General features: G+C 45.2%; 1 protein-coding gene across 3 annotated transcripts in view; it reads left to right on the top strand.

The window, feature by feature from the left end:
- The first annotated feature begins 127 nt into the window (after positions 1 to 127).
- Positions 128 to 20,865, top strand: part of UVRAG (UV radiation resistance associated) — a 101,937-nt gene continuing 81,199 nt past the window's right edge. The window contains exons 1-5 of one of the 3 annotated variants that reach the window (XM_075721341.1): positions 2,276 to 2,356; positions 4,056 to 4,065; positions 4,235 to 4,282; positions 11,948 to 11,961; positions 19,681 to 19,798. In XM_075721341.1, coding sequence (XP_075577456.1) covers positions 2,276 to 2,356; positions 4,056 to 4,065; positions 4,235 to 4,282; positions 11,948 to 11,961; positions 19,681 to 19,798 — 271 coding nt within the window. Of the gene's footprint in view, positions 245 to 2,275; positions 2,357 to 4,055; positions 4,066 to 4,234; positions 4,283 to 11,947; positions 11,962 to 19,680; positions 19,799 to 20,865 lie in introns of those variants that run through there. The other 2 variants (XM_075721333.1, XM_075721348.1) reach the window with 2 other exon arrangements.

The raw sequence follows: 20,865 nt of genomic DNA, 5'->3' as shown, positions 1-20,865 counted from the left end.
TTCCAGTGCCGCAGCGTGCACTGGGGACAGGCGTTCCCAGTGCCGCTGCCGGGGAGGTGGGACGGGCGTTCCCGGCAGCGCGGGGACGGGTGTTTTGGCACAGCCCACGCCGGTCCCCGGCAGTGCGATGGGGACGAGCGTCTCCAGCGCGGCCGCCTACGCCGGGCAGGTGCTGCAGGGCACCGGGGGGACGGGTGGCCCCGGTGGGGCGCGGGGACAGGACTGGCGCTCCCAGTGCTGCGCGGTACGTCGGGATGGTGCCACCCCGGTGGGGATGGTCCTTGTGGCCAGGATGGATGTTGCCTGGGTGGGGTGGGATGGAGGTGGGTGCTGGGGGGATGGCTGCACTGGGCCTCGGTGTGTGTTGGCAGCAGGGTTGGCCTGATGTGGGGTGGGTTGGCACCACGCAGGGTGGGTTGGCGTGGTGTGGGGTGAACATTATGTTGGGTGGGTCGGTGTAATGTGGGATGGGCTGGCTTGATGTGGGGTGGGTTGGCCTGATGTTGGGTGGGTCGGTCTGGTGTTGGGTGGGTCGGTGTAATGTGGGATGGGCTGGCTTGACGTGGGGTGGGTTGGCCTGATGTTGGGTGGGTTGGCATGATGACAAGTTTGTTGGCATGATGTGGGGCAAGTTGGGGTGACATGGGGCAGTTTGGGGTGATGTGTGAGGCAGGTGACATGACGTGGGGCAAGTTGGGGTGATGTGGGGCAGGTTGGGGTGACGTGGAGCAGGTTGGTGTCATGTGTGGGGCAGGTGACATGACGTGGGGCAGGTTGGGGTGACGTGGGGCAGGTGACATGACGTGGGGCAGGTTGGGGTGATGTGGGGTGGGTTGGGGTGATGTGGGGCAGGTGACATGACGTGGGGCAGGTTGGGGTGATGTGGGGCAGGTTGGGGTGACGTGAGGCAGGTTGGTGTGATGTGGGGCAGGTTGGGGTGATGTGGGGCAGGTGACATGACGTGGGGCAGGTTGGGGTGATGTGGGGCAGGTTGGGGTGACGTGGGGCAGGTGACATAACGTGGGGCAGGTTGGGGTGATGTGGGGCAGGTGACATGACGTGGGGCAGGTTGGGGTGATGTGGGGCAGGTTGGGGTGACGTGAGGCAGGTTGGTGTGATGTGGGGCAGGTTGGGGTGATGTGGGGCAGGTGACATGACGTGGGGCAGGTTGGGGTGATGTGGGGCAGGTTGGGGTGACGTGGGGCAGGTGACATAACGTGGGGCAGGTTGGGGTGATGTGGGGCAGGTGACATGACGTGGGGCAGGTTGGGGTGATATGGGGCAGGTTGGGGTGACGTGGGGCAGGTGACTTGACATGGGGCAGGTTGGGGTGATGTGGGGCAGGTTGGTGTCATGTGTGGGGCAGGTGACTTGACGTGGGGCAGGTTGGGGTGACGTGGGGCAGGTTGGGGTGACGTGGGGCAGGTTGGTGTCATGTGTGGGGCAGGTGACATGACGTGGGGCAGGTTGGTGTGATGTGGGGCTGGCTGACCTGATGTGGGGCAGGTTGGCCTGTTGCGGGGCAGGTTGGTGTGACACGGAGCAGGTTGGGGTGGCGTGGGGCAGGTCGGCCTGTTGCGGGGCAGGTTGGGGTTCTGTGGGGCAGGCAGACATAATGTGGGGCAGGTCGGCCCGCCTGGGGCCGGCTGCCGTGCCGTGAGGCTCCGGCCGGGGCACCGCACCCTCTCGGGGACCCCGGGCCCCGGCCCCTCAGTAAGGCCCGGGCCGCGGCGGGGCCAGGCCGCTCCCCGTTGCCATGGCGACAGCGCCCCCCCCCCCCCCCCCCCCGCGCACCCACCCAGCAAAATATTTTCGTCCCACCACGTGATAAAAACAGCTCCCCACACACGTGACGGGGACGAGCGATGTCAATCAAACCCGCTTCCCTCCAATCATCAGCCTCTCTTTCAGGCGCCGTCCCGCCTTCCGGAAGTCGGCGCTCCAATCGGCGCCGGCTCCCGTTCCAACCGTTTGACAGAGGCCGAGGCGAGGAGGGTTGATTGGCGTTCCTTTCAGCCAGTAGCGTCTCAAAGGCGCGCCGGGGCTCCCGCCTCAGTGGAGCGCGGGCCAATGAGCGAGCGGGACGCTCCTTCCCGCCCGCCCCCCGCCGCCCGCCCCTCAGCACTGCGGTAATATGGCTCCGTAGCGAGCGGCCCGGGCCGGTGCTGCTGCCGCCATTAACCCCTGGGTGCCCGGCGGCGGCGGCGGCGGAGCGGTCCGCGGGGCTCATGCTCAGGCGCTGCAGGCGTTGCCCGGCCCTTGCCCTGCCGTGAGGATGAGCTCGGCCGCCGGCCCCGCCGCCTTACCCCCGGGCTCCGCCGCCCGGGCCTTGCATGTGGAGCTGCCCTCGCAGCAGGTACGGCGGGCCTCAGCTGGGGGGGTGCTCTGAGGTGTAAGGGGGGTGCTCCCTGAGGTGGGGGGTGCTCCCTGAGGTGAAGAGGAGGTGCCCTGATATTTGTGCTTCTTGAGGGGGGGGTGCTTCCTGAGGTGTAGGGGGGGTGCTCCCTGGGGTGTGGGGTGCCCTGAGGTATGCGGGGGTGCTCCCTGAGGCGTGGGGTGCTCCTGGAGGGGTGTGTGTGGGGTGCTTCTTGAGGTATGTGTGTGGGTGCTCTGAGGTGTAGGGAGGGGAGCTCCTTGAGGTGTGTGGGTGCCGTGAGGTAGAGGAGGGGTGCTCTCTGGGGTGTGGGGTGCCCTGAGGTGTAGGGGGGGTGCTTCCTGGGGTGTGGGATGCCCTGAGGTATGGGGGGGGGGGCGGTGTGCTCCCTGGGGTGTGTGTGGATGCTCTGAGGTGTAGGGGGGGTGCTCCCTGAGGTGTGGGGGTGCCCAGAGGGGTGCTCCCTGGGGTTTCGGGTGCTCCCTGAGGTATGGGGGGATTGCTCCCTGAGGTGTAGGGGGGGTGCTCCCGGGGGTAAAGGAGGGGTGCTCCTTGGGGTGTGTGGTGCCCTGAGGTGTGTGTCGGGTGCCCTGAGGTGAAGGGGTGGAGAGGTGCTGTTTGAGGTGTAAGGGGGGGTTTCTCCGAGGTATGGGGATGCCTGAGGCAGAGTCTTTGAGCTGGTGGAAGGAGAATCCCTGAGCAAGGGGTTTTGGGCACCCTTCTCTTGGGCTGGTAGGAAGATGAGAGGGTGAGGTCCCCCTTGCATGGGGGCAGGGGTCTGTGCCCCTCTCCGGACAGTATTGGAGAGTCAATGGGGGGGTTCCCTCTCCCTGAGAGGTGACTTCTGTGCCCACAGAGGTGCTGGGTGCAAGCTAAAGCTGAGAGTTGCAGCATAGATAACACGCAGCTAAACTGGCTTTAAGTGTGGGTACCTGATGAGGCGGGAGCAGCTGGGGTGCCTGCTCCTCTCCTTCTGTGTCTCTGAATGAGGTGGGGGGTAAGCATGGATAAAACTTACGGTGTACTTTGAAAAGTGGTGAAATGTTCCCTCCCCATCACATCCTTCCTTCAGCTAACTCTGTTTTTCCTGTTTGCTGATAGTTGGCTTTTGGTTTACTGGGCAACCGTCCCACGTTTTAATTTGGAGAGCATTAGGAGCAAGGTTAAGTAAGGAAGTCTAGGCTCTGCGTGAGGGTTTAGCAATCTGTATCAAACCAAGTCTGTGCCCTTTCCCCTCTTGCATGCGGTGACTTCTGTTGTACGGGAGCTTAAGTGGTAGTGGTGGACAAGGAAATAGTTACTTAGCAAAGGCATGCGTTTCTTTAGAAATACTCAGATATGAGCCTGCACTTGAGGTTTTGGTTCGTTGCCTCGGTGCAGTCGATGTCATTAGGAAGTAGACACGTGATCTGAGGTACTTGAGCTACGTGTTACCAGGTGTGAAAATGAAGAGTTACTAGAGAAAAATCAATAGATGTCAGCTTGATATAACTGCTCCTCGTCTAAACATGATTTACCACATATCCACTCAGGGGCAAAAGGAGGGAACGGGGATGGCTCTTGGCCACCAGAGCTGTGCAAGTATTGACCCTAATTTGAGAGCAAGTACTTATTCTGAAATGTGGGCCTGTTCTATGTGAATGAACGTAAACATGAGCGCTGCTTTGGATGAACTTTACAGGGAGCAGTGGGTTGTTCAGGAGATCAAGTATGGCCTTCTCCCTGCTGAATTTTTGGTTTTATTCTGTCCCAGGCTTGTGCAAGAACCAAGTGAATGCTGCAGGGAGAAGCCTTAGTTATTAGTCATTGGACTTAATTTATGAAAGTGAGACCAAAACCAAATCTTTTCTCTAGGAACAGAAACTTTTGTGGGAGCAGAAACTGAATCATCAATTATAGGACATTCCAGTTCACTAAATATTTAGTTTAAGCCACGTAGGATGCTTGTATGGGTGCTGAAGAAATGTTAATTGTAGGCAGTGTAAGGCTGTGACGAAGTCTGAGGTATTGCTTTGCTGTGTGCTCTGCAAATATAAGGACCGTGTGCTGAGGTATCTGTATGCTGTGTCAGTGCTTGCAATTGAATCAAGAAGCTCTGAAACTACAGTCGGATACACTGATAACAAATCATCCTCTTCCACTGTGTTATCTGAGCTTAGAAGTCTGTTACTGAATTGCAAGGTACCTTACCTTGAAGGGGCTATCACCCTGGAGATATTTTACTGCAGAATCATGAAAAGGAATGGGAAAGTCATTCCATTCTATTGCACCACTTCTATAACGCAGAAATCTGGCTGATCCAAGTGTGGTGCTACGTAACACAAGGTAATTTTTTTCTACCTGCCATCACAGAAATCAGCTCGGTGATTTGTTTTAGTAGGCAGTTTTCTCTAGGACACCCAGTGTGGCATTTTTTGACTATAAGGATGAGAGTAAGATGGTCTGAGTCATGGCTATAAATCTCTCTAAAGAACAAATTCTCAAATGTGAACTTAAGGTGAGTGCTTCTAATGCCTGAAGTGACTTTTTAATGACTGAAGTGTTGCAGGTGTAATTTGGGTTTAGTCTAGATTTAATTGTGCCAGTGAAATTCTCATTGATTAGAAAACAAAGCTCCTTCTACTGACACATTCGCAGGAGTGAAAAGTCACGTCCAAAACCTTTTGCCAGTGGGAGGACGCTTGTGTCAGACTGACTAACCTATTCCTTAACTTGTTCATTGGTGACAGGATGACCTGGCCTAAGAATCCCTTCTGCTGTTGTATTCCACATTTTATGTGGGAGAAATAGAGGATGTGGCTGTAAAGAAATGCATCTGCTGAAGCATAAAATCCCAGTCTATATCCCTAACTAATTGTGCCAGGATGTCGTTTTCTTTTGCTGGAAGAGTGAGTCTAACAGAACTGAAAATGTGTGGTGAAATAATTACACTTGAAAAGCAGAGATTCTTTAGCATTATCTCTTCCTAGTTGCTGAATGCCAGAAAGCCCAGGAGTGCCGTCATAACTTACTGATTTGTAAATGTTCAAAAAGAACTTTTCAGTCCTGTCATTCTAAGCCGTTCAAAGCAACTGGGCGGGGACGGGACCCAAACCTTTCAGACTCTTATGTTCTAGATGGAAAGGATTGGACAAAAAATGCAGTCTTAACACAGAGAGCCAGTCATGCTGCAGTCAAATGATTTGTTGAATGTTACTGTGATAAGGGCTGACCAAAACAGATGTCATGTGTGGCTGTCTAGAGACAGGAAAGCACATCTTCATGGACTCCAGAACCAGTGCCTCCAGCACTTCAAACTTTTCCTTCATGCTGAAATTGTTAAGCTTTTGCTATCAATTCCAACATTAGAGAGACTGAAGCTTTTAATGATCTGTGAGATAGTGTTTGAAGACCTGAAAGCTTGAACTTGAACTGCATGTACTGTTGTACAAGCAGCTGTACTGATGCACAGTTTGTAGTGAGTGATTAGGGAGTTGTAAGGAAGAAAAAGAACCTGTGCTGCTTTTTGTTTGGTTGGGTTTTTTTTTTTGGTGGTGGTGGTTTTTTTTTTTTTTTTTTCTTAAAAAGAAATGATTTCCGGTCAGTCTGTGGTTCAGGCATTCAGTCAGATCCGTGTCCGCAGATTGAAGCATTCCTCTTGTCTAGATGGCTAACCAGGGCATGGATAAACTATAGGTATAATTGGTTTTGGTTTTGGGTGGAGCAGAGGAGGATCCCTTGGAAATAATGGCTAGAACCATTTTAGAACATGACAAAAATGTCCCATACTACTTCATTGCGCTAAAGATAGACGACAGAAGAAAAGTGAACAAAACCCAAAGTGGATTGCAGTGTAGTAGGTGAGTACTAAGTCATACGTGTAACAGCTTAGCACTTCTGTGACGTGGCTGATTGTAAAGTGGTATTTCAGCAGCTTGTTCCCAAGTGGTTTGACTGTACACCAACCGCAGGGAAAACACTCATCAGCCGGTTGCGTCTCTGTCACCAGTACTTGCCAGTTGTAAGCTGAAAAGTTAGGTCTGTTCATGTTGCTAATTTCTACTGGCCTGATTGATGATCAGTTGCAAGAAGCTTTCTTCTGAAGACCATCTATGGCTTACTTCCAAATTATAGGGGGAAAACAATACGGGATGCTTAGACTGTACATAAGGCAGCCCTGTAATGGGACCACAGATCACCTCCATCTATATCTGCTTTTTTCCCCAGGAAACTGTTCAACTCTTGGACCCATATTATTGATACCTTGATGTAAGCAATTTTCTGCTCACTGGAGGTAGCTGGGTAATGGGGGAAAAAAGCTAGTTATGCTAGATACCAGGGGATATACTAGGAGCTGTACACAGGATTACGTCTTTTCCATCAGAAGTTTTATTTCCAGTTCAATGTCAGTCAATCACATTTCAGTATGGCCTGCATAGAGATGTCCGAGGTGGGTTTCCGAGATGAGCTGCTCCAAGACTTTGGATGTATTGCATGGGAGGGTGCGTGTCAAGGAGTTGGATATGTTCTGGTGAATATGGACGTGGTGGTAAGAAGGGAAGGGGTAAACTGTGCCCCTGTGCACAGCCGTGAACAGTGTTAGACCAAAGTCCGGGTGACCAAATACCTTCTATATCTTTCAGTTCCCAGAGATCTCTTGTCAGAAGGTGAAAGCTTCTGCAGAAAGGAGCAGTGATGAGCTTTCAGCCACAGACATCAGACACAGGTGTTTAGGGCAGAGCAAAACAGAGCAAACATTTAGTGAAACTTCCCAAGGGCACTCCATAGCCTTCATTCACTCTCAGACTAGGATTCATAAAGAGTCAGTTGGAGGTTGCCAGATTTCTAGGAGCGCGAGAGCAACGCTTAGCAAACATGGCTCCTCTGGCTTCCGTACTAGCTTAACTCTAGGAGCAGTTTAGCTCATGTAGTGTGCGACAAAGTTTTGAGATGATAAGGGCAAGGGACCTGAACTGCTTCCATGATGAGCCTCACGAGGCTTCCTTGCACTCTGAACTTCAGCAAACTGCAGAGCATCATATTTGTTTATACTCAGTACTGATACAGGCTTGTCAGACTAGATGCATGTTGGTTTTATGAAATGCGTGTTGGCGTTGCCAGTAGCCAGGTAAAACTGTCACGTGGCCAGGATATGTTTTTTCCCACCCCACCGCTGCTCAAACAATGGGTTATTCCTGTCCTAAACCTGTTTGGCAGGGAAGGGTCCTTTGTTTTGAGTACTGAAGATTAAAATCTTATTTAGGAATTGAAAAACTTCTTTCAGCCAAACAAAGTTCTGGAGCAGACCCCTAAGTGGTAGGAAGAAAATCCTTCAAAATCTACTTTGAACGTGAAACCACTCTGTAATGTTTACCTTCCATGAACTGGTTGACTGTAATAAAGGGATTGAATTCAAAGACTGTGAATGTCCTTTTCAGGTTTATACTTTTATTCCATGATCCTTCCTATAAAGAAATGGGAAGTTGATGACAAGATCTGAATATCTCATTGCTGACCATAAAAGTGAAGATTCTATCCATTCTGTAAAATTTCACGTACAAGAAATCATTCCATTGAGTTACATTTAAAGAAATCATATATACTAACCATTTAACAGACTTTGAGCTTTTGGGATTTTAGTAATTGCATGAACTTAACGTACACACTTCAGAAACTTGCATCACTACCCTGTTTGAACCCAGGATGCAAAGGAATGGAAGTCATGAGTGAAGTGAACTTTTAAAGTAAAAGATGTTTTTCTTTCTTTTGAATGTACTTCTGGAAGGAACTTCCCAGGAAAAAAAAGAAAAAGTACTTCTGGGTTGCAGGTACTTCTGGATTCCAGTAAGAAATAAAACCATGAGCCGGCAATGTGCGCTGGCAGCCCAGCAAGCCAACCCCATCCTGGGCTGCATCCCCAGCAGCGTGGCCAGCGGGGCGAGGGAGGGGATTCTGCCCCTCTGCTCCGCTCTGGGCAGACCCCACCTGCAGCCCTGCGCCCAGCTCTGGGGCCCTCAGCACAAGGAGGACACGGAGCTGTTGGAGCGGGTCCAGAGGAGGCCACCAAAATGATCCGAGGGCTGGAGCCCCTCTGCTCCGAGGCCAGGCTGGGGGAGTTGGGGTTGTTCAGCCTGGAGAGGAGAAGGCTGCGGGGAGACCTCAGTGCGGCCTTGCAGTGCTGAAAGGGGGCCTATAGGAAAGATGGGGAGAATCTTTTTAGCAAGGCCTGTTGTGACAGGACAAGGAATAATGGATTTAAACTAAAGAAGAATAGATTTAGACTGGATCTAAGGAAGAAATGTTTTACGCTGAGGGTGGTGAGGCACTGGAAGGGGTTGCCCCAGAGAGGCAGTGGAGGCCCCATCCCTGGCAACATCCCAGGCCAGGTTGGACGGGGCTCTGAGCACCCTGGTCTGGTTAAAGCTGTCCCTGCTCGCTGCAGGGGTTGGGCTGGGTGACCTCTAAGGGTCCCTTCCAACCCAAACCATTCTATGATTCTATGTTTTTAGCAGTTGGAAGTGACAATCCAGTGTGACCCAGTACCTTGGGTATATGTTTAGATACTTGAGGTGATCCAAGTGAGTAGAGGTAAAGCAAGATGAGAAGAGTAGGGGTGAATTAGAACAAGGTTAACATTTTATAGTTACTTTCTTTAAAGATGTATGCAACAACTTGGGTAATGTGGCAGAAATGGGTGATTCAAAGTGTGCTGGCAAATGAGTTTGAGAGGTCTTGTATGTGGGAGAAGTGAAGAAAGCTACTGTACAGGCTCAGGGCTGCACATGAACTAGTTTTTCAACTAAAACAGTGTGAAAAGAACATCTTTTTTTGAAATAGTTTTATATAGTTATTGTTATATATCCCACTGAGTAATATGAAAAAAAAAAAAGACTGACTCTTAAATATTTTACTTCCTCTTTCCTACTAAATATGCAGGGGGAAATAAGAATAGCGGATGGAAAGTGTGGTAGTTGAATATTGCTTTCACTTCTCATTCACATGCCCTGTCTTTTAACGCCGAGTGGGGAGGGAAGTGCTGCTCCAGTAAAACACCACAATGTGAGTGTTGACCTAGTGATCTTACACAGTTGTAGTTGTGTCCAGCTGTATCAATGTCTAGTGTTTGTTGGAGATAATTTGGAGGAAATAGTGGTTAAAGTTGCTATAAAATTGTAATTGTAGCCTGAAAGGTTGGCTGTTAATCTGGGGCTGGATTTTTGCTCTCTGCATTGTACTTTTTTTCCCTAAGGAATGCATCCATTGCAGACTGGAAGATCTGTCAATAAGTTAGAGAGAGAGACTATTCTGTCACAAAGCTGTAGTAGATCAGTTTTGAGGCTTTATTCAGGAGATATATGGGGGTTAGGGAATATTCTTAACTGAGTAAAGGAAAAGTCTTGGTAGCTGGTAACTAAAGACTCATTCCTTATTTATGGAGAGAGGCTACCTGGTCTGCCCTTGGTTTGTCATCCAGTAACATGATAAACATTAATATCCTTCAGGTTATTAATCAGCGTATGCTGTTTGCTTGTGCACACTTGGTGCATACTTAAAATCAAGTGGTTCTTTAAGGTTAGAAGTGCCTTTGCTTTGATTTTGTTGATGCTTTATTCCGTAAGGCCCTGTTTACTTTTTGGGTCCTTGCTTCTGAGCATCATCTTGTTTTCCATTGCTTAATTGGTATTCCCAGGTCATTCCCACAGCTAATATGGACAAATGCTCTCACCCAAGGTGATGTTAAGAGGCTTAAGGGACTTCTCTGAACCGCTACAGTGCGTTATTAATGAGGTGGGACTTGCACTCCGATGTTCTCTTTTCTACCCCATGGTATAGTTCCCATGTTGTGTCAAAGAAGCAGTTACAGTTTTGGTCTTCCATCTTGCAAGTGAGTAAATATTTATTTAGACAAACTTAGAGGAAAACATCAATAAGGGAAGGTGGTATTTCTAGTTGCTGCTTAAAGGTCTTGATTAACGACCGAAAGACTGTAGATCTAGTTCCTTGTTATTTGTATCTTACATGAACACCTAGCAAGAGGAGCTTTGTCTGGCCAGTGATCAGTGCTTGTAAGATTTTCTTAACCCCAGTTTAGAGCCGTCTTTTTAGGGTGTGCTGACAGTTTTTATTCTTCAGAGTTGTGGTGTTTGCCAGCTCGCTTGGTCTGTTGCTCTTGGTGTTGTAGTGACCATCACCAAACACAGCTGTTGAAACAGTACACAGAAAGAACTTCATTTGCCTAAGTCCCTGCATGGTCTTATGATTTTGCTTTTGAACCCTTCCTGCTAACATTACATTTAAGTAAATTCTGTGTTTTGAGTCTTGTTTTGTCACACCTAACCAACTATCCCGTTTGTATCCTAAGACTGAATACACATCTTATGTACCTGTCCGTACCTTATTTTTTAAATAACAGGCTCTTTCAGTCTTTCTCCAGAGATGAGCACAGATTTTGGATGTGGAAGAAGGACGAGGATGCAGAAAATTAATGAAGAGCGAACACTGGGCTTGCATTGAATATCGGTCTTCGTCTTGGTTGTCTTGCTCTGAGCTCTAAAATAGCAGTGTAGGTTTTCTACATGTGATTATGGTGTACAAAGGGAAGATTTCTTGCACCTGCTGAACAGTTACCATCTGTTTACATCATTGCTCTGAGGTAGAAGTTGAGTTCTGAGTTGCTCCCCAGTGTAAATTCAGGTATTTAGCGAGGAAAGAGTTTAGCAAGCTAGCTAGTAATGGTGCAAGGGAGGATAGCCCAAAGGACTTGGCTACCTTTTAAGAGTAATATATAGCTGTCTTAATTTTTTTCAGTTACTATGTAATTAACTATCTTAATTATTTTCTGATACTACCGTTGCTGTTTTAATTAGCATTAAAGCAGCAGGTTCTGCCATAGACTGACATATTTTGTTAGATACAACATTGACTTCACACATTGCATTCTTTAACTCTGGGTTGAGCTAACGAAGGGCTCTTTTGTGTTCAAGTAGCTGGAGAATATTTATACTTCTGCATGGGCCATGTCAAATATAGAGATGTTCCTTATTCTTCCTCTTTCACTTTCACCCTGTATAAATTAGGGAAGACTTGATGTCTTTTGGACAACATCTTCCTTTTGCTGACTTGACCTTGTTGAAACTCCCAGTGCAGTACAGAAGCAGGAGTGGTTGTGGCGGAGTATGGATGATTAGAAACCTGTATTGAGCCTTAATGTGTTCACGTGAAAGCTTCATAGGTGTTGTCTGTCTAAAGTGAACCTTTCAAAAGCCTTTCAGATGCCCATGAGCATAAAGGAAAGGAAGCACCTTGATTTAAGGAACTGTAAACTAAAATCCACAATTGCACGCCTGGGAAAAATTTGAGCCCGTGTTGATTAAAGTAGTTTTGACTTTTCTTGTGGTCATTTAGTCTGGGTAAATCACACTGCATAGATTCAATGTGTCTCATTCCTTGCATCAAACGTTCAGGAATGTGAGGGAAGAAAGTGTTGTATGTGCGTATGTTGCATCTTCACAGGAAAAAATGCAGTTACCTTCTTGCTGTGCATCTTTGAACTGGTGTTGCCCTGTGATTCATAGCAGGCATAACTTTTGAAAGACTGTTGCCAGCAAGTAGCTAAGTCTTAGAAAGGGAAATGAGTTACTGAACTGCTGTTGAATCCCATCACTTGACCTGAGGAAACTGAGATATGAAGGGCGTTCAATTATAAGGAGATCCACAAGCGATTCATTGAACTAATGATGGTTGTGTAGCTTTGAGGGCCTTGCTATCTTCAAGTGTGTGCTGGAAGGATGTTAAAATAGAATTCCAAAAATTCCTTATGGTGTGTTCTACAAAATTGCATACCAAATGCTTCTGCTTTGCTTCTGAAGTAGATCTGAAATCACGTGTGATTCTCTTGACTCTGAGCTGTCGAAAGCTGAACTGTGGAAAACTGTTTAATTACAAAATTTATAAATAAATTCTCCTAGCAAGCATGTAAACTGGAGTACAAGCATTTTCTTGTCCTTCCTGTGGATTTAGGTAACAACGCATCTGAATAGTATCTAAACTTCCCGCTCTACGTTCCTTTGATATTAAAAGCTTTGCATACTGTGGCAGTCTTGACCCAAACCTTCTGTGACGTACCTTTTTATTTTTGTAGTGGGGTGTATCAGATTGGAAAACAAGGCAGCTTGAAAACTTTATATAAAATTGAATGAAGTTATGCATTCCTGTCTACCATTTGACTTCTGATAACTTGGATCACATGATTGCTACTTAATATTCAAAATGGTATTGGTGGGTGAAAGCAAGTAGTGAAAAGCCGAGGAAGGAGGAAGTTGTAACAATGAGGTGTAGAGCAGTGCTCTGATAATAAATAATGCTCATGTTGGCTAAATAAAGTTTGTATTTTGATAGGTTTTTTAGAGCTTTTATGCTTTTTAAGAAAAGAAAAAAAAAACCCAACCCATCAAACAAAAAAAAACCCCTCAACCTGACTGCTGTGAGCTCCAGAGCACAGAGTGCCCTGTGTTTTTCTGTGACTTAATTACAACAAATATTCAGAGACCCAAATAGCTGACCTTCCAAGCTTGGTTTTGTTAAGTTCGAAACAACTCGATTTGCTGTAGTAACGTTTGTGTTGCTAACTAATCTTTGCACCCTGCTTTAATACTAAAATAGTTGGAAGGATTTTGCTTAAATTCTTCCAGAGCTACTGTGGGTCATAAAGCAAGCAAGTGAGGAAACTCATGTGAAAGCCAGGTAAAACCAGAATATGTACCAGCTTGTACAGAGGTCAGAGCTGATCCTGACCTGAAAAGAATTTATGGAATATTCTCCCTTGAAACAATCATGAGGAGGGCAGCAGTCTGAAAATCGGAGATGGTGTCCAGAGATGAGTACTATGTCTTGGTGTTTATGTTAAAAACTATCTGACGGGTAGGATGCTCCATTAAAGGAGAATTAGCGCTCAAATTGTAGCCAGTGTTGAAAGTCCTGTACAGTGTGTCTTCTGGAGAAAACCTGATTGCTTTTCAGGTCATCAGGCCTCTGTGAGAACCTTGAGTGGTAGTTTGCTTTTAGCAACTTTGGGCTTTTTAAATAATTTCTGTAAATTTTGATTTTGCTTGTACAAGATGGTTTCCCAGCCCTCTTATGCTGGTTTTACCCTTGTATTTACACTTCTGGTGAAAGTAAGGTTTGGTTTTTTATTTTTTATTAAAAAAATTACAAAAAATTTCTTCTTGGCCAGTTGAATTTAAACTTCATTCTGGAAAATGTATTCAAATTTACTAAGTTCTATAAAAATCAGACTGTTCCAACAGAATTTCTGAAACTTGCTCATGGGCGTGGATGCAGTAGGCCCACTGTCATTCTTTTATTAACATCTGAAGGAGTTTTCAGCCCTAACCCTCCTTCCACAGAGGGGGGTATGTGACAGCTAGCATCTTGGATGGCTATTGCTGGACAAAACTAAACTGCCTGCCTTGCTTAGGTTTAGATGCCCCTTTGACACCTTTGCAAATTGATTTAAGGTGTCAAAGTGCTGGTGTTTCGGCTGGGAGCAAGAATTCATGAATCATTTTGCTGAAAGAGCCAGTGCTAAAGAGGGCAGACCATGCAACTGGGAGCAAGGGCAGGAGGAGGCGGATGTGGGACAGAAAGAAGACAGACCTCCCCTTTTTCCCAGCAGCGAGCCATTAGATCATCTTAGCTGCTAATGAAATGATAGGCTCCGTGTCATAAAGAATGAAGCTTAGCTGTTGCCCATATTAATGACCTGAGCTTCACAATTCATGCTTGGAGCGAAGATAGAAAAATGGTGTTTGGCTGTGTTCTCATCCAGCTCGGATATACTTACATTGTTATTTTCCCAGGGCCATCAGATTCTTGTAAGAGAGTAATAAAGTGGTTAAGATGGAAGAGGAGTTGGAACTCTCTGTGCTTGTTTTTGCTACCTATTATGTGACCTTGAACAAATAATTATGAAATTCCATGAATACTTTAGGCTGTTGTAGGTAGTCGCTGTTCTCCATGTGGTTCCACGAACAGTCCAGACCTTTTGTTAGCAACATTGCACTTCTCTCTCTTGTTTTGACTTATTCCCTTTTCTTCCCTTCCTCCCCACCCCCCATCTCTGCAGTGATATTTATTGATGATACCAGATTGTTAGACTTAACCCAACAAAAAAAGCAGTGAATACCTTTGTGACTTCAGTTTCCCAGGCCCAGAGGGAAGCAGAGCGTGGTGTCTGGATCAGTTTAAGCCATGAAGGAACTGCAGTGTTAAAAAAAACCCTGCCACCTTATTCCTGCCTGCTCTGCCTGGCTTTTGTGCTGGGCACATCTGTGTAGCTGTAGTAAGCTGAATTGGAGGAACTTATACTTAATTTTTTAAGTTAATTTTAACTTTTTTTTTTGCCAGTTGTAGCTTGAATAAATTCTCTGACCCTCTCCATGAGACTGCACAAATGCACAAGGGAACATTGTGTGAGATGGGAACAAGTGTCTAGATGCAGAAGGTGGTGTTTTAGGCAGAGGTGGTGAAAGATTATGGTATCTTAAGTGTTGAGGGAACTAAAGCATGAAGGGACTGGGCAGTTTCAGTCCTTTAAACCTCGGAAGACTTGGTAGACTGAAGGGTTCTGGGCTCATCTGATGAAAAAGCAGAGTATTAACAAGAATGTTGATCAAAATACTTTATGCTGTAGCAGCCTGACTTGTTTATGGCCTGCAGTAAAACTGGAGAGGTTCCCAGAAAGTCGTTGAATGGGCAAACTAGATACATTAAACAACTGATAATAGTTCTTCAGAATGATGAAAACTGAGTGCTTTTCTTAAACAAGAAAAAAACCCCTGACTTTTGAGAGAAGCTGCTCATTGCTGAGCATGGATGGGATCGCTGCACTCCATAGCAGCTCTGTCAAGATCCCGCTGTTGAATTCCGGGAAGCCAGTTTTGTGGCTCTGCAGGCACGAGGGGTGAAACCTGATGGTAGGAGCTGCTCTTCTGACCTCTTCTAAAGCTTTCCTGATCAGCCTTTAGTACATTTATAACTTGTGATATCTTTACCTCCAGCAGCGTTTCTAAAATACAAGCTACAGCTCAGGATTTCTTCTAAAGGAAAATCAGTGGATCTCTTCTCACCTATTTTCAGGGTAGAAGGAAGCACTGATTTCTTTCATGTCGCTCAGCACGGAGCTGCTGTGTAGCAGTTGCTTTTGCTCAGTTGCAACTTAGATTGGCAACTAAATCGAGTGATAACAAGGCCTACTGTGTAATTTCACTGCTCCATTCACTTTCTTGGGAAGCGCAAAGGACTAGGACTATTGCGGTAATCAAAATAACTTGTGTGTCACAAACTCCCTAGAATGAGCTGTTAAACCTGCTCTACTACTTTGCTAAGTGATGATCCAGCTACACCATCGTTCAGGCTGTGTGTGCGAAGTTTAGAGCTGTTGGAAAAGTTAAATACCATTTTTAATGGTATCAGTTCTGCTTGTCAGAGCTTACCTGAATCAGTGCTGTGCTGAAAAATAACTTTTTTTGCAGTAGGATATCTTATTAAGGTGCCTGGTGTAGTGTTGGAGATCTTCAATACTGTGTTGCTGATAGACTGTCAACTGTTTGAGGAGATAGCGGTGAGAATTATGTACACTCATCTGCATATTTTGCTTATCTTTTTTTATGAAAGCAGATCCTGCGCTATCAGCTTGCAAACACAGCTGGCTTGCTTTAAGTTCTGTGACTCATGAGGCTGCCAAAGCACTTTATCATGCTTTTTTAGCACTTGTATTTCGTTTTTTAAACTGGGCTTTTTGGAATGGCTGCACATTGGAATGAGATGCACAGCATCTCATCTGTGGGGATCCCTCCTTGTGGTGGAGATTTCTTGATACTTTTATAGAAAGAGCAAATAGCTAAAGCTTCTCTCTGATGAGAAGTGACTACTTTTTCCCACTTCACCTAAAAGAAAAAGGAAATGAAAGAACTCAGGATTATTTGCAGCTACTGTATGCAGTGTAAAGCGTAATAGGTCACTTCTCCATAAAGAGTTGCTTTTGCAGTTTGTAATGCACTGATACCTCCTGGTGAACCGCTTTCCGCTTTGCTTGTAGAAGTGCGGGGCTGTAAGTAGCTCCCCACGTATTTTTAAAGCTGGCGGTTTCATTTCAGCGGTCCTGTCTGCCTTTGGCTGCTTGTTTGCTGGACTGTCCCTGCTTGTACGGCCCCGTTATGAACCACATTGAGGAACTGATCTGGTGAAACTAACCCAGCAAAAGAGAGAGGTGGTTAGCTTTGACCCAGATGGGTTCCCCAGTGTGATTCACCGAGCAGCTGCACAAGTGGGTATTTATGGTGGTACGAATGAGGAGGGCGATGCAGCAGTGCAAAAAAGCAGCCGGGGTTGGCGGCAGGGTGATTTGGCTGATGCTGGCGCTAGCTGAACTACAACACAGGAGGTTTTTTGTTTTGCGTATTCTAACACCTCGAGCAAAAATGATATGAAACACGTAGGAGGTAACACTTACTAGAGATTTGAAAATTCCCTAAAAATAATACTTACTGTTTGTCACAGACCAGCTGCGAGCCCTTGATGAAGAATTTTAGAGCCTTATTGAATTTTCTTCTGGATATGTCTTTATAGCTGATGATCTCCTGGCCAAAGCTGATTATCTTTGGTCAGGAGAGGTTAATTAACTGCTGCCTCTGTAGAGTTGTGAGGAAATCTGAAAATGCAATATAATATCAGTGGCAATGTAGTGGGCAAACTGGACGGTTTATTTTCAGGATCCAAGTCCCTCTGTCGTCATGACCTCATACTAAAGACTGTGAACAAGAAAACTGTCCGTGTAATTGGAAACTTGTTCCTTATCAGCTAGGCTAAATGGACAAGCAGTGGGACAGGAGGGAGGAGGAGAGCGATGACTAAGTTGGTGATTTAAGTAGACGTTCATTACCTGTTGCATGTTGAGTCCTGAACTGTGTTGTGGTCTCACAGCCCCAGATTTAATGTTCCTTTTCCAACTGGTTTCGGAGAAGTGAGACTTTAGACTTAGGGATAAATTCCAGACTTGGAAGGGTACAAAGAAGTCACGAACCATGGAGATAAGGACTCTGCTCTTGTCCAGAGATGCAGCTGTACGTTATGATGCTCTACAGCTTTTTCCAGACCTTATTGCATATAGTGAAAGAAGAGAAACTTGTTTGGCTTTGCTTGAGGGCTACTTCGTTGTAACATACTACTTAAACCAGTTACACAATTAGTTTGCAATACTGAAATGACCTGGAGAAAGTTGCCGCCTTTGTTAGATGCTATGTGGGCTACTCTTCCTGGGTAGTAAGGGATTTAAAAAAAAATCAAAAAAGAAGGGGGAAATGAGCATGGTAGATGATTGATTTGTATACTACTGAAGTTAATTAAGGGAGAGAGATGGCACATAAACCCCTTAAATCATTTTTATAGGAAGTGCAATGTATGTTCAAAGCCATTTCTTAAAGGGTGTTTAAGTTGCTCATAAAATGGCCAGCAAAACTACACAGCTTTAAGGTTAGATTTGAAATAATGTACAAGGTCCATGTAGTTTTTTTTCCTAAGTGAGGCTTAATCTTTCTGTTGACATTTTTGATACCATTTCCTAACAAAATAAGACCATGTGGTTCTGCAATGAAGCATCTTAAAAGGTTGTTATTTTCTTTTTTTTTTTATTTTGTATTGCATGTATATGCTAGGGGTATCTGAGCATCCCATCTCAGGCTCTGTTTTTATTCTAACTCATGAATAGACTTTGCAGGAATGACTCCACTGGTGGTTTTGAGTCTGTCACCTGAACAGAAATTTAATGTTATTCTTACATTAGTTTTCCTTCCTGGAAATATGTATCACTTAAGTGATATTAAGTGATATGAAGTGTCATACTGTGATTCCAAAACAGATGATGGCCTTTCAACTCTTTAAAAGCCTTTTAGGACAAGCTGCAAATGGAAAAGTTGTCTTTTGGTTTCAAAAACATTTTAAATCTGCTTTTGGTGAACATGAGCATGTTTCTTTTAAGGTGGATCCAGACTTACAAATTAACAAGCTTTTGGGGAAAAAGAAGTATGCTGTAAAACAAAATCTGTGGTAAAAGAAGGCACTAAACCAGTTGTTTGAGGCTTGTAGGTGGTTTGTGGTCATCCAAAAAGGATAGGGAGCTGTTTGTCAACGCCCTCATGGTAGATGGGTGAGACACTGGTAGGCTGAGAGATTGATTAGGAGAATATGATACTGAAGGATTTGGTGAGAACTTTATGTATTTGACGTGGCAGTTTGCCGAGTGCTAACTTCATGGTAGGCTGTTTTAAGCATGCGGGGATTTTCAAAGTTAAAATAAGAACCACAGTGAAGCAATGATTTAAGAGTGACTGGACAGTCCTACAAAATTGCTTTGTTAACTAGTTAAATTTAACAATAAGATAGTAATGTTAAATATTTGTCAAGGACGAAGGGCGTTGTACCCTTTGAAGCTGAGGATTTTAGCCACAACTATTAAAGCTATTTGGCACTTGGGGGCAGGGGAAATTGATTCAATCTGATGATTTTTGTTTGAGATACAGTATTGTAGCAAACTAACGTAGTGTTGGAGTTGGGTAAAATCAGTTAAATTAAAGATTTTAGTGACATATTCCAGTGTATTCAATCCAAGAGAAGAGGACTCTTATCCAAGCAGAAGGCAGCTGACAGACATCACAAATTTGACTGTGCCTTTAATTTTTCCTGAAAATCTGGATATGTCTTTTTGATGTATTTTACTTTTATTTAAGGTTGTTACAGCAGTTCCCAGGATTACTGTGACTTCAGGAAGCCTTGTTCAGCCAGTTACTTATGGCTCTGGATTAGATGGTGGTTTATGTTGGAGCTCTTTGTCCGCTAGTGCTTGGTGAAAATAGCTTTGGCTGGGAAGCATTTCTAGTGTCATGATGCAGAACACCTGGGTGATATTGCTGCTGTTTAATGCTAACAGTGTCACATATTTGCCTGAAACTGCTTGAATAGTTGGGGTGATTTAGACACGTGGAATAAAAATTATGTATAGGACATGAGTAAGAATAGCTTGTCTTGAGTTGCTTAATCTGAGCTCGTAGGTGCTAGTTGTTGCTTGTCCAGTCGATTTCCTATGGCTTTGCTGAATGCTTTTTGTTCACGCTAGCTTTCTGCCAAAAAAACCTGAGTGTTTGGTGGGATTTCTTTTTTGACAACAGTGCTTTGGAAATCATTAAAATGCTTTAACACAAAAAAAATGAAAGGGTTCAATTTCAATGTAAGAAAGTTCTTTAACTATTTAGTTTTTTTTTTCTTATTTTTAGCGCCGGCTTCGTCATCTTCGGAACATCGCTGCACGTAACATTATCAATAAGAATGGTTATCGCCTCTTGGATACGTACTTCACTCTTCACTTGTGTGATAACGCCAAGATATACAAAGGTAAACCAAGCTTGCTATCAGCTTTGTTTACTAGTTAATCTTTGAATTCTTATGATAAGAATTCTCTGTCCTTTTTTTGCCTTCACAACCTGCTGCCATTATTTGCATCATATATGCTAACAGTGGAAAAAGAGCTCTTCAGTTTCCTGAACTTCATAAAAGCTTTTCAGCAAGGAAGCAAACCAGATGACAGATCTTGTAGTCTCTTCAATCAGCCTCTTTTTGTTGTTGCTTTTCTCTCCCCCCACCGATAACTTATGAAACTTGGGAACTTCCAAGAGCACAGAAAAACCTTTGGAGCCTTGGGTGCTTTGCATGGGGGGAAGCGTTCCAGTCCGTGCATAGCAGTTATTTTACAGAGCATAAACCAGCGCTTACTACTATCAAGGTTTTCCAAAAATAGAGTTGTCAGCTGATGCCAAGAAGCATCCGGGCATCTGCTCTGCTTTTGATAACTGTGTTTGAGTGTTAGATCTCATTTCTCTTTAATGCTTTGCTTTCCACCACAAAGTATAGCTCTTCATTGTGGAGACATGTTATTAAAAATACATTTTTATGCTCCTTTTGATATGATCAACAGTTGGACCTCTGCAAAAGAATTTTGGTTTTTCCTCCTGACTTTTATTTTCAGCTTAGTGTAGTTGAATATTGTTGGTTTTTTTTTTTTCCCAAGGTTGCTGTTTTGGAAGGATAAGAGTACATAACTTGAGCTTGCTAACTTGTGGTGGTTGGTTGAACCTGTAACTGATGACTGTTTCTGCAGTGTTTGGTGTACGGGACTGTTCTCTGTCAAAGCTTTATCCTTGGACTCCAGTGGACTGAAGGATATTGTACAAAATCTGTATTCCAGCCTCCAGAGCTGTCTACCTAAAGATTTTAAGCTCTTGTTTTGGCTGGGAAAGCCAAGGTCCATGTGTCAGCAGTTGCTTATTTCCAACTAAATAGAGGGCTCTTGGCACCTCCTTGAGGTAATTTGGCTGTTCACTTTCTAAGCATCTGGAACAGGTCACCCTTGCTCTTCAGGAAAGCAGTGCAATTAGTTTATCCGTGCTGCACTCCTCCAGGAA

This window comes from Pelecanus crispus, chromosome 1 (genome assembly GCF_030463565.1).
Source record: "Pelecanus crispus isolate bPelCri1 chromosome 1, bPelCri1.pri, whole genome shotgun sequence".
Lineage (NCBI taxonomy): Eukaryota > Metazoa > Chordata > Aves > Pelecaniformes > Pelecanidae > Pelecanus > Pelecanus crispus.
Note: the sequence above shows the minus strand (reverse complement) of the source record. Positions and strands in the feature narration are given on the sequence as shown.